The sequence below is a fragment of the Streptopelia decaocto genome (assembly GCF_964273445.1).
Source record: "Streptopelia decaocto genome assembly, chromosome: 25".
Taxonomy (NCBI): Eukaryota; Metazoa; Chordata; class Aves; order Columbiformes; family Columbidae; genus Streptopelia; species Streptopelia decaocto.
Window position 1 is genome coordinate 277,798 of NC_138680.1, and position 14,042 is coordinate 291,839.

The 14,042-nt window shown below is 51.5% G+C and overlaps 1 protein-coding gene across 1 annotated transcript; it reads left to right on the forward strand.

Moving 5' to 3' along the window:
- Nucleotides 1-1,186: 1,186 nt before the first annotated feature.
- LOC309450099 (ciliary microtubule associated protein 1A-like) lies at nucleotides 1,187-3,212 on the forward strand (the record flags this gene model as incomplete). Its single annotated transcript, XM_082072762.1, has 6 exons — nucleotides 1,187-1,292; nucleotides 1,379-1,579; nucleotides 1,895-1,996; nucleotides 2,178-2,299; nucleotides 2,498-2,635; nucleotides 3,126-3,212. The coding sequence occupies 6 exons, from the start codon at nucleotides 1,187-1,189 to the stop codon at nucleotides 3,210-3,212; spliced, it is 756 nt and encodes a 251-aa protein (XP_081928888.1).
- Nucleotides 3,213-14,042: the final 10,830 nt, after the last annotated feature.

Below are 14,042 nucleotides of genomic sequence, written 5' to 3' on the forward strand. Positions count from 1 at the left end.
CTGAGAGTTGGATTTGGTCATTAGAGCAAGATTATTCCTGCGGTAATCTGAGGGTGCGAGGGAAACAGTGATTTGGGGAGGATAGGATACTTTTTATAGCTGTCACATTTTTGGCAACACAGTGTTTGTGGGTCCCTGACACGGACAATCAGAGATGTGGCGGCTGAGGTTCTGGAGTGGAAATGCTTTTCTTCTGCTATTGAAGCCCAAATCCCCCTCCAACAGTCTGAGAGTAACGAATCTGGAAATATTAGTTTGCCTCAGCAGGCAAAGCCTCTGGTGCCCAGTGGTGCTGTGTGACCGCTGTGTCACTTGTCACCTCTGTCACTGAGTGTAAAGACAGTGTAAAACCAGGTGCTTTGGAAAGCTCCCCCAGTCTCTGCTGATGTTCAAAATCTGTCTCACGTGCACCCTGAACATACACATGGAGACAGGACAAGCAGATCTCAGGAAGGCCTGGCCCTGCAGGCCGGACGTCCCCAGTCCCGCATCCCCAGCTGATGCCATCGCACAGCCCCCCGATGTCACAGAGCATTTCCAGGACGATCCCAGGTGTCCCCAGGGTCCCCTGGCCGCTGCCACCACAACCTCTCTTGCCACATCTCTGGCTGCCCTCCCTGACAACCTCTCTTGCCACATCTCTGGCTGCTCTCACTGCTCGCCACGCTCTGTGCCGCAGAGACGAGGCAGACGCAGACGTTGTCGTCCTCATCCCTTTCGATGCCGCGGCTGAGACAGGTGAAGTCCGGAGACTCCTGCTTCCCTGCCATGGTTCAGCATTGGCCATGAGCTCCCCTGTGACCAGTGGGATTTGCATCCCCAGGCTTTGAACAAATCCAGTGGGGGGGAATCCACAACTGCTCTGGGCAAAGGGTCTCGACACCCTCATCATACAATCTGTTATCAAGAGTTCTGGTGTTCTCTGGTGAGACAGGACTTGCACGGTACAGGACCAAGATGTCACCAATGGGTGACTGAGATCGTTTAAAGAGCCACTGTCAAAGATATGAGCAAAAGTGGTTTAATATGATGTTGGAAAAATGCAACTGAACAAAGTTCCACGGCAAGGTTCACTAGTAACGTACAGCACAGTCATTTGAACAGTGATTCAAAACTACTAAGGCACAAAGCAAAGTACCAAGGCACAATTCTGCTTTTTCCTCAGGCTTTCAAAGCATCTCCCAGCATGGACGGAGCTTTCATGGGCACTTGGAGACCTCATCGCCCACGGGGCCTCATCTCGGCCCAGTTCACCCCCCCTGGACCCAAATACTCAGTCCAGGGGACAACGGGTAAGACAAGGAGCAGAGCGGTGTGTGGCACGGTGAGCACACCCGGCACAAAACCAGCTACAAACCCGCTTCCCTTTTCTTCCTAGGGTACATCAACCACAACCCCACCAAAGTCAGAGCCCCCGCGTACACCTGCAGAGGGGCAAAAGCTCCTGCGGAAGGCGGCTGCTCCCCAGGCCCTCGCTATTACGTGGAGCCCTCCATGACCAGGACTGGGAAGTACGTGGCTCCAGCCTACGCCATCACTGGACTGCCCAGGATCAAGACGGAGATCACACCTGGACCCAGTGAGTAACATTTCTCCAGCTGTTTGTTCAGACAAGGCAAATATGTTTTCACCTTTCCCTGCCATAGCGGCACACAAGAGAGATGGGTACAAAAGATAGATGGGCACAAAAGATAGATGAATACAAAACATAGATGGGTACAAAAGATAGATGGGTACAAAAGGCCCAGCTCACCCTTCCAATGAGCTGTCGATGTTTCCCAGCAGCTGGCACTTCTGCAGCTGTTAGGGAGAGAAGCTCTTGTTGAAATTGCCACCTTAGATTAAGAAAAACACCAGAACTTCACCGCTTTTGTGCTGTTGTCCTCTGCCCCAGGCGATTACAGCCCGGAGAAGTCCAACCGACACATCTTTAAGAGCACACCTGAGCCATCCATGGGCTTCCGGAACAGGGGAGTCAAAACCGACTTCACTCCAGGTACGTGAGCACAGGAGATGGAAACCCCTGCAGCTGGGGAGGCCTCTATGACAATGTGCTGCTCAGCTTTTCACCCAGAGTCAGCTGGGAAAGGGGGCAGACATCCCTCCTGCTGCCCTGAGCAGGCTGCAGGGCGCCTGTCTCTGCCCAGAGGTTTCTTCTCTTCCCGTTGCTCTTGCAGGTCCCGGCACCTACACCTTGCCCAGGGTGCTGGGCCCCAACACGGCGCACACGGCTGCCAGCCCGTGCTACTCCATGACGAGCAGGAGCCAGCGGGATCGCTACGATGCCGATCTGGCCAAGGTGAGAGTCACATCCAGGGGCCGCAAAAACACACAAAGAGAAAAATCACTGCCCACGCCTCCACCAAGTTGCACTAGAAGGGCTGTGTGGTTCCCAAATCCTTTGCCCAGCTCGCTGAACTGGTGCATCCTGTGCCGGGCGCAGGTAAGAACAAACACCGGCCATTTTCACCCAGCAGCTGCCCTGACTCTCTTACAGACCCCAGGCCCTGCAGCGCTCCCGAAGATCGAGCTGGACGTTTTCAAAACCAGAGCTCCCGGGTACACCATGGGAACCCGCTCCCAGCTCCGAGACAAGACGGTCAAACCGGGGCCAGCGGACTACGGCACGGGAAGGGTAAGGCAGCCGCCTTCTGCTCCTGCGCGGCTTTGCCAAAGCATCTCCCCTTCCGCTGGGGCTGCCTTGAGCTGCACAGTGTCCTGCTGCAGTGACAAGCTGCAGGACAGCCCTCCTGTCCCTTCCCTTGTCCCCAGCCCAGCAGAGGGAAGGCAAGGAACACTGCTTTCCCCTTACGCTGTCTCAGCCAGGAAATGTTACAGGCTCATACACTGCGAGCTCTTCAAGAGGCCACTCCTCAGAAGGGACAAGCAGACACAGGTCCCCGCCTTCCTAATGCTGGGAAGATGATTTTGGAGGGGAGGGGAATCCAGTAAAGTCTGGCTGGAGCTCGACGTCCTCTGGACTCAGACCCAGCTCAGCTCAGCTCAGCTCAGCTTTCCACACCAGCTGTGATGAGCTTTTCAGTCTGTTTGCTGCAGGGCAACAGGCACCCAGACAAGTGATGACAAGTGCCCATGGTCACCTTTTCCTCCTTTACCCCTTCCAGGTGGAGCTGATCAAGCCCCAGGCGCCTGCAGCCACGTTTGGACTGCGCCATTCCGTGTACACCACTCCCCTGATCCTCCACGTTTGAGATGTGTTGAATAAAACAACGTGTTGCTCAGAGAGGTTTTTTTCTTCACCTTGAGACATGGGGAGGGGTCTTCTGTGGGTGAGGAAGAGCTGCTTGCTCTGTTCAACCCTACAAGCAGCTAAAACCCTGCAAGATTCAGACTGGAGAGCATTGAAATCCTAAGAGGAAGTGACAGACAGGTCTAACTGCACATTTTCTCCTGATTGCCCTAAACACAACCAAATGAGGATCCCGATTGCTCACTTCACCCTGGACTTGTCTTGTTCCTCCTCTGAAACCTGCTGCACACCTGGCTGAGGACAGATACAATCCACACAGTGCGACTGGAGCTGAACGCTGCACCCCAAAAGCAGCCGGGTCCTTCCCTGCACGCTCTCAGCAGAGAGCAGAGCATCCTGGGGACAGCTCGGGAAAAATAATCACTAATTCCTATTTGAAAAGGCAAAAAATAGTGATACAGCAAGGATTTCTCCTGGGTGATACGGGATATTTTTCATAGGTTTGCCATGATGTGTCCTGGAGGCTCAATTACATAGTTATGACTTTGGACAGTAACACTTTGATTTTGGTCACTAATCCTATGTCACTGAAGGACGTTCTTTGACCAGAGACACGGTTCAGGTGTCAGACCAGCCTGTCCAAAGCACTCCTGCTCTGAACCAGCTCGTACGAGGCTCTACGTTTGCAATCATTAGAGCTTTATCCTGGGATACGTGATGGGAGACGCAGACAAGTGTCTGCAGGGGAAATTGGTGATTTGCACATTGAAGCCGTTATTTCAGCCCCAGCAAACGTCAAGGGCCAGCAAACTCTGTGCAAACTGTGCACAGGCACAACCTGGAAACAGAGGCAGGACCTGGAAACACACACACGACCTGGAAACACGGGCACAACCTGGAAACACGGGCACAACCTGGAAACAGGGGCACAACCTGGAAACATGGGCACAACCTGGAAACACGGGCACAACCTGGAAACACGGGCACAACCTGGGAGCACAGGCAGCAGGAGCCCGAGACAGCTCCAGTTCATCTCCTCCAGTGTTCGGGTGCAAGCTCAAGACATTTGAGAACGTAGAGACACCTCACCTGAGGCCCACACGCTTTGGCTTCCCATGTTTCAAACTCCTGAGCTTAATAGGAAATGTTTAAATATTTTTATATCTATGTTTAAGAGCTGGAGGTATTCTGATGGTCAGGAAAAAGAAGAATTACAAATTGGAAAAAGATTCCTGCAAGTTGCCTTTGCAGAGAAAGCATAAAGGCAAGTTAAGCCTGGATGAACTACCCAATGTCCCTGAGAACCTCATGTCTGTCTGTCCAGCCCTCCAGGGATGGCGACTCCAGCACTGCCCTGGGCAGCCTGTTCCAATGCCCCACAGCCCTTTGGGGAAGAAATTGTTCCCACATCCAACCTCAGCCTCCCCTGGCGCAACTTGAGGCCGTTTCCTCTGCTCCTGGCGCTTGTTCCTTGGGAAAAGTGACAAATTCATCGGACATTACCAGCTGACTTCTCTACCAGCTTGCACAAAACTTTCTTTTCTAAGAAGCAGGGATGAAGTTGATCTATACGACAACACTGATCTATACCATGACACTGATCTATACCACACTATGCTGCCCTGCTTGCTAAGGCCTTTGGGTCACTGGATCTGGTATTGTCTGACTTAAGTCCCAACCTACCAACAAAGGGCATTTTTAAGGATGCCAGAGCAATGAAGACGTTTGTGTACAATGGGACATTCCACCCTATGGCTTGAATATCAACTAAGGAGCATCAATTCCTATAAGATTTACTCCATTTGAAATATGGCATCTATATATCTATATGATACTGAAATGAGGCGTGAAGAAAGGAAAACTCATGACTTCTGTAAAGCCCATGTAATAAAACTGCCCAGATTTCAGATCACAGATATATTCCAAATATCTCAACTCGACCATTGTGCTCACAGGCTCCTGTCCTGCTCAGGGACTCCAACCATTCCAACATCTGCACGGCTTTTGAGACCAGGGAATAGCCCAGGGGATGAAAATTTGGGTGTGAGTCGCCATTGTGAGCTGGCAGCTCAGAAGGCCCCTGGTATCCTGGGCTCAGCTTGGGCTGTGAGGTCACAGAGCCGCTCTGTGTCACACCTGGTGTGTAGTGCTGTGCACGGACACCGCTCCGGCAGTGCTGGCAGCGGCAGCAGCGGCGGCAGCAGCATCTGCAGCGGCAGCAGCATTTGCAGCGGCAGCAGCGGAAGTGCCAGCATTTGCAGCAGCGGCGGCAGTGGCCAAAGCAGCAGCAGCATTTGCAGCAGCAGCGGTCACAGCAGCAGCATCATTTACAGCAGCAGCGGCAGTGGTCACAGCAGCAGCAGTTATTTGCAGCAGCTGCAGTGGCCACAGCAGCAGCAGTATTTGTGGCAGAGCTCGTGGCAGTGCCACGATGCAGGGGTGGGGGGTCACCTCGCTCCTTATCCTCCTCCTCCTGGTTCTGCAAGCCCAGGAGGCCGGGGCAGCGCCGTATGGAGATTGGAGACCTGGTAGGCAGGCAGGCGGGGGTGGGCACCCGGCCCAGAGATTTCCAGTAAGAAATCCCCGAGGATCCGTGTGTTTGTCCATCCAGCCCTTGAGGGGTCTTACATGCGGCCTGGAAACAGCATCTTGAGAGCTGCCAGGGGCCAGCAAGCAGGTCACCATGGACCCTCAACAGCTTGGGAACCTCCACCCACATCTGGGTCCCACATCATTACCTGACCCCCCCTCCAGTCACCGCAGGTCACTGAGAAAGAAGCAGATTGAGAAGATCTAACGGAATGTGCTTGATTCCAGATGTGCCTGTAGCCGATGGCCTTGCGACTCCTCAGCCGGCTCTTGTCCGGGAGCATCACGGCAATCCCTCAGGTCTGTTATTGAACCAGTGAGCATTTAGGGTTTAATATTCTAAAGACGTCCATTGAAATATTTCCTGGGAGCTTCTCTGCTGTGTCTGTCTGCAGACACGGCTGCACGCAAGGGATTTCTAGGGTACAACTGCTCCCAGGGCTGACACTCGGGGCATCTCATGATGCCGTTGTGGCTTTTAAGCTCTTTGGGGAGCTGCCAGCTCAGAGCTGTTCAGTGACGATGGTGGCATCACAGTGTGTGATGGAAACTTCTCGGGGGTGTTCAGGTGCAGGTGTGAACACCGGGAGGGCTTTTCCAGCCTCGCAGCTCACTCGGCATCGCGAGGGTGAGTGCTCAGCCTTGGCTGACTTCACGGGCCAAGCACTTGTGTTCAGTATTTTATTGCTCAGGAATTTAACTTTATACTGTCTGTTAAGGTCCTCAGAGAACAAGGCCTAAGGTATTAAGACGAAAATCTTCCCAGCATAAATCAGTCCTCAACCAAGTCCTGGAGGAACTGGACAAAGTAGAGCACGGTGGGTAGTTATCGCTCTAGAGCAGAAGACTTGGGAAGTGGAGGTTTAGATACAAGTGCTCTTCAGAAGGGCGCTTTCCCTGACTATACTGACACCCTCAAATGCTCTGGCTTTGTTTCTGAGTGTTATCAATGTATTTTGAGAAATATTGCCTCCTGAAGATATTGGTTCTTGAAGAGGTTACTTCTCATTAAACTGACTCCATTTCTTTCTAAAGACCTGAGCCATGACACTGGGGAGACCGTGGCGATTCAGAAAAGAGGCGATCAGGTAGTGCCGATCTACGACGAAGGGACTTGGACAATGGAATCACGAGGCATGCCAGGTAATTGCTGTCCTTTGGTCATCCAGTGTCACGAACCAAAACCCCTGTGTCTGCAGGCTCCTCAGCAGCCAAACTCTTGCCTTGAGTGCCCCCCCAGGCACAAGGGAGGGGATCCCTCCTGTGCACTGAGGTCCAAAGGGATGCACTGAGAGATCGAGCACGGTTTAGGGGGAACCTGCCCCGAACTCCTGCATCCTCTGCTGAGGCTTTACCTCTCTCTGATTCTTGGCAGAGCTGCCCAACCCTGGGGAAGCCCGCCAGGCTGGAATCAACGGCCTCCTTGACAAGATTCCAGGTACAGAGCAGCCTTGCAGGGCCAGAAGTGGGAGACAAGGCCTGAAGGCTGGGGGCGTGCAAGCAGTGCCCGTGCTGCAGCAAAGGCAAAGGGGGTGCGGGGTTCAGGTGAATCCCCATGGGCCGGACTCTGTCCTCCTGGGGTGTGGGTCCCCGGGGAGGGAGAGCTGGGGGTGGCATTCCCTGACACAGGGACGGTTTCTGTCTGTCTCACTCCAAGGGACAGTTGGTCAAACAGCTGTCAGACCTCGCGTGACATCACCCGTAGTGTGCAGGAAACACTAAGGTACAGAATTGTTCATCCAGGTTGGAGCGTCAAGAGTAAGAACAATACTACTGACACCGCGACCTACAAGAACCGCTGCTTAGCAGCCGTCGTGGGGGTCTTGGGCACCATCCTGTTTGGGATAGTGCTGTTTTGTGCATGCTGGCTGTGCAAGAGGAGAATACAAAAGTGAGTTGTTGAGCAGGGGGTGTTGCCAAACTCCTGTATCAGACGGCGGCCATTAGCCTTGAAACATTTAGAGGCAGGGTATTCTGAAGTACCCGCTTAGTTACTGGCCAAACTCCACTGAGGTTCCTGCTGAGGATGGTTGAACTGGCTGCTCAGCTCCTGGGCGCTCTTTAACAAAACCTGCTCTTGCTGTTCCAAGTGTTAGTTTAAAGTGGCTCTGCCTCAACAAGAGCTGCCCCAGCAACAGATGCAGGCAGAGCAAGGTCAGGAAGAAAAACAAGGGACGACATTGCCATGGAAAGGGAGAAGCACAATAGTGACGTGTTCCTGCCAGCAGAAATCACCCTGTTGGGTGCTGCTGTAAACCCCAGATGTTCACCTCGGCCAGGGTGTCCCTGCAGCTCCGACCGCAGCTCCCCGTGCAGCCGGGTGCCTGCACACCACAGGGCGCCCAGCGCTGCCCCGCAGCCTCGCACCCCCCGGCACCGCGGCCACGGCCGGGACTCAGCAGCCTCTTCTCTCCGCAGGCGCCGCGAAGCCAAGGCCATGGGAGATGGGAACGTGTAACAGCAATAAACACAGTTGAGCAGCACAATTGCCTGGGAACTCACCAGTTCTGCGCGAACTTCATGTCGGGGCAGGCAGGGAGGTGGATGCCGCGGTGCCAGCGGGCAGGGAGCTGGGGGGGGACCTTCCGTCTGGCTGGGGGGACACAGCTTCCCTGGTGGGACCGGCCTGCGGAGCTGGGCCAGGAGGGAGAGCTGCAGACACAGGAAACATTGGGGCTTTTCACAAAATGATTTTAACCTCATGTCCATCAATTCCCACTTTTACCATCTCATAACACATCGTGATGCTTAATACATCTCCCACCTTTTGTATTCCAGCAAAAGCTTAAATAAACCATCTGTCCTACAGTAACAATTAAAGCTTTACAGAAGACAGGAAACTACCGCTGAACCTCGTGCTGCTGAACCACGTGCTGCCATTTCTTTCTATGAGCTGCCATTTCTTTCTGTCAGTAATTGCAACATATGGAGAAAGAGACCCGAGAAATTGCCTTTCTTAGCTTCCAGACCAATAGATACATATGAGTGTGAAAAACTGAAACTAAACTCATGAAGGAATCCCAAATTATCTTTATATCACAGGCCATGCTAATTTCTGCAGGCCTGGAGGGAGCAACTTCAATGCCTTATTCAGCTTTATTCATTAACTGAAATATTTTCATTGAAATAAAGTTTCACCAAAATAAAGTATTTTCATGTCAGTCTGCTGATTTTCTTAATTTTTCAACACTATTATGTTTCACTGAAACAAAGATGCCTTGTTACCTTTACTCCACGTCTATAATTTCACAGAGACTCGTCATGTTAATTTGATGCTATTTACTACTATATGTTATTATTTGGTTTTGACATACATCAAATGCCGTGTGTCAGAGTGCTGTGATATTGGTCCCACGGGAAAGTGGAGCTTTTTGTATCTGCATAGTTGGTGCTTAAATACAATACATTTCAGAATAAGGAGCAAAATGAGTTTCTGAGCATTGAATGGTCTGTCAGAGGGAAATCCCATATTCCAGTACTAACCAACGAAGCAAAGTGTCTGCTGCTTACAGACCACGGGAATTTAATTGTCATATCACATTCTGGCAGGTTTCTTGCACTGACGGGGCTCTCATGACATTTCACAGTGATAATAATGATTCAGATTTCAATGGATTCAAATTTAGACTGCTGGGAAGAGAAGGGGACTCAAAAAGAGATTGCTGAGCAGAGACATGACGGCAAAGACTCTGGTGAACCTGAAGAGACGGCAATACTGCACTCTCAAACCCTCCATGTCTGCACATAGATATACAGATATTCTTAACGGCGCAGAAATGTGGAGCTGCTCACCTTGCAAGAAAAGATCCTGCTCACCAAGCAGGAGGCCCAAGCTTTACCACTAAACACAACTCCCATGATCTGCAAACATCACTTCAGTAACTCGGGCTGCCTGGAAAAACTGCTCTTCACCCTTCCTGTTTAACTGAAACTGTCCTTTCAATTCCAAAGGCCACCCATTAGCATTACAAAGTCACAGGACTTTCTCCTCAGTTCTGCTGCGCTGCTTTGCTCACATTCAGGATGCTGAGACAGCCTGATCTCTGAGGGAATTTTGTTTTGTTTTAAGCAGAAGAAGAGATATTCTCATTCGAGACACCAACAAGACGCCTAACAAGAGTCTTTTGCGAACAAAAATCCTTAAACTACTGTAAGCGGCTGAAGCGGACCGCGGTAAGTGCGGCGCTGCCCTGCGGTCCCTGCGCGCAGCAGCCCCGGCCCCGCCGCCTCAGCCGCCTCTTCCCGCCCTTTGTCCCGCCCGTTGTTCTCCCTCAGGGCCCGGCGGCCCCTCAGCGCCTCCCGCCGCCGCTGCCCCTGCCCTGCGCCCGCTCGCGGGACTGCGAACGGGGCCTTTAGACAGCAAAAAGACTATTTTCTAAAATAATGTGCCTTTGACAAGTGATTCTGGAACCTTTTCAGTGATTCTCTGCCACAGTTCGCACACAAAACAAACTGACCAACGGGACACAAAAGCCCAACATTCATGACCCTCCCTGACTGAACAAGCACGGCTTTCAAGAACAATTGACATCACAGAAAATAAGTTGGGGCAAGGTGAAAACAATTCTTCTTCCCACCTAAAGTAACAGACACCCACAGGATTGAATTGCCTATTTATTGTAAAACAATTTCTGGGGGCAATGTTTTATCGGGCACCTGTACTTTGGAGCACTCTATGGCTACGTGGGACCTTAGAGCACAGTTTGGAAGGTACAAGGGCTTTTACTGGATAAAATCCCACCGATGTCAATCCCCAGCACCCCGGCTGCCTACGTCTTTACCCCGGAGTTCATCGAGCTCTTTCTTCCTCTTGCTTTTCTTTGTTAGAGGATGAGATTTCCCAAGCGGCAGGGCTGTTGTTCTGAACAGTAACGTGCTTGGGAATTGGCCACGGGGCCGGTTTTCCCTGAGCAGGTTTAGGGTGGCAGGTCGCTCTCTTCAGCCTCCCGGCACCTGGACTCCTCAGGAACATCTGCCGCAGGAGCTGAATTCAGCGCTTGCCAAGGGCCCCAGAGTCACCCAGGGATGAAAAGCCCACAGTAAATACACTGCTGAGGAAACACCAAACACCGAGTCACCATCCACCATTTCTGTATTTAACTCCCTTTCTAGCAGAGACTGGAAAGAAACATTTTAGCACTAGTATGTGTGTTTTAATGTCAGACAAAGATCAGTGAAAGGGAAGGAAACATCAGCTACTTAAAAAAACAATGAAACCTCTCACAGCAACAAATACACACCTGAAATGGTGATGGGATTTCTTTTTAAAACACAGTTGAACAGCACAATTGTCTGGGAACTCACCAGTTCTGCGCCGAACTGCAGTGGTTCTTGTAGGTCGCAGGATCTGTAGTATTGTTCTTATTCTTGGTGCTCCACACCTGGGCCCAGTGAGTAACATTCCTCCAGCTGTTTGTTCAGACAAGGCAAATACGTTTTCACATTTCCCTGCCGTAGCGGCACACGAGAGAGATGGGAACAAAACATAGATGGGTACAAAAGAGAGATGGGTACAAAAGATAGATGAATACAAAAGATAGATGGGTACAAAAGATAGATGGGTACAAAAGGATGAATAGATGAATCCAGCAAAGTCTGGCTGGAGCTCGACGTCCTCTGCACTCAGCCCCAGCTCAGCTCAGCTCAGCTCAGCTTTTCACACCTGCTGTGATGAGCTTTTCAGTCTGTTAACTGCTGAAATCTAGACTTTTACTGTCTGCAAAAACAAACTTCATTAATGTCTTTTACCTCCTGCTAAACTGGTTTTGTCTTTTGTTCACATACGTCCCCCAAAACGAGAAGGAAATGCAATGAATCACAGCCTCAGGACATCTCGAGTGCTCTGCTAATACCTGAGGTTTCCAACGAGCGTGCTGCACGAATAGGTGCAGCGAGCTGGAGGCTGCAAGGCACACGAACAGGGTGTGCGAGGAGGAGCGGCCAGTGCACGTCGGCACCCTTGTTCTGGCAGACGGCGTCGCTGAGGACAAGCCTGCTGGGTCAGGACGCTGAACTGCGCTGCACCCACAGCCAGCCCTGACCAAACAGAGACACAGAGAGAAGAGATGCAGAGCGACTGTCCAGAAATGGCACTGGGCTCGGGAGAACGAGCAGGGCAACAGGCACCCAGACAAGTGATGACAAGTGCCCATGGTCACCTTTTCCTCCTTTACCTCTTCCAGGTGGAGCTGATCAAGCCCCAGGCGCCTGCAGCCACGTTTGGACTGCGCCATTCCGTGTACACCACTCCCCTGATCCTCCACCTTTGAGATGTGTTGAATAAAACAACGTGTTGCTCAGAGAGGTTTTCTCTTCACCTTGAGACATGGGGAGGGGTCTTCTGTGGGTGAGGAAGAGCTGCTTGCTCTGTTCAACCCTACAAGCAGCAAAAACCCTGCAAGATTCAGACTGGAGGGCACAGAAATCATAAGAGGAAATGACGCAGACAGGTCTAGCTGCATATTTTCTCCTGATTGCCCTAAACACAACCAAATGAGGGCCCTGATTCCTCACTTTGCCCCGGACTTGTCTTCTTCCTCCTCTGAAACCTGCTGCACAGGTAATCATTAATTCCTATTTGAAAAGGCAAAAAGCAGTGATACAGCAAGGATTTCTCCTGGGTGATACGGGATATTTTTTATAGGTTTGCCATGATGTGTTTGGAGGCTCAATTACATAGTTATGACTTTGGACAGTAACACTTTGATTTTGGTCACTAATCCTGTCATTGAAGGACGTTCTTTGACCAGAGACACATTTCAGGTGTCAGACCAGGCCTGGAAAAATTTGGGTGTGAGTCGCCATTGTGAGCTGGCAGCTCAGAAGGCCCCTGGTATCCTGGGCTCAGCTTGGGCTGTGAGGTCACAGAGCCGCTCTGTGTCACACCTGGTGTGTAGTGCTGTGCACGGACACCGCTCCGGCAGTGCTGGCAGCGGCAGCAGCGGCGGCAGCAGCATCTGCAGCGGCAGCAGCATTTGCAGCGGCAGCAGCGGAAGCGCCAGCATTTGCAGCAGCGGCGGCAGTGGCCAAAGCAGCAGCAGCATTTGCAGCAGCAGCGGTCACAGCAGCAGCATCATTTACAGCAGCAGCGGCAGTGGTCACAGCAGCAGCAGTTATTTGCAGCAGCAGCGGTCACAGCAGCAGCATCATTTACAGTAGCAGCGGCAGTGGTCACAGCAGCAGCAGCATCTGCAGCAGCAGCGGCATTTGCAGCAGCAGCAGCGGAAAGGCCAGCATTTGCAGCAGCGGCGGCTGTGGCCAAAGCAGCAGCAGCATCGGCAGTAGCAGCATTTGCTGCAGCAGCTGCAGCGGCCACAGAAGCAGCAGCAGCATTAGTGGCAGAGCCAGTGGCTGTGACACAAGTTCTTGGGATTCCCTTACACTCCATCAGCTCTCCTTCTACTCAGCTGAGGCTGAATATGGCAGAAAAGGCAAGAACCAAAGCTGAGGAGGGATTTTCACTTTGTTGATAGTCATTGAACACTATCCCAACAGAACCCTTCAGCTCTCGTCATGCCCTGCTCTGCCTTGCTATTGGCATTTCTCTGTTTAACTCCCTTTCCGTAGAGACTGGAAACATAATTTTAGCACTGGAATGTCTGTTATAATGTAAAATGTACATAAGTGAAAGAAAAGAAAATGTCAGCTACTTAACGAACTAAGGAAACTTCTCGCAGCAACAAATATACACCTGTGATGCTGATGGGATTGCTTTTTAAAACCCGCAAAAATATTATGTGAAATGCAGTCAGTAAAGCTGCGTCTCTCACTCGGTGCAGCTCTGCTCCCTCCTGCTGGCCACATGTGCACGTTCTTGTGCCTTAAACCAGGGAAACCCAACTGCAGGAGATCCCAATATTCATTTAACCAAACAGCGCTTCATCAGAGCTCTTTGCGGGTTCCCTGCTCAAAGTGACGCATGTTTTGGGGTAATCACTGTTACTGAACAGACCGCAAAGGAAAATACTGAGTTTGCATCTTGGGAGTCACAGGGCACTGAGAACCCAGACACCTGTGCTGAGAGCTGGATTTGGTCATTAGAGCAAGATTATTCCTGTGGTAATCTGAGGGTGCGAGGGAAACAGTGATTTGGGGAGGATATGATACTTTTTATAGCTGTCACATTTTTGGCAACACAGTGTTTGTGGGTCCCTGACACGGACAATCAGAGATGTGGCGGCTGAGGTTCTGGAGTGGAAATGCTTTTCTTCTGCTATTGAAGCCCAAATCCCCCTCCAACAGT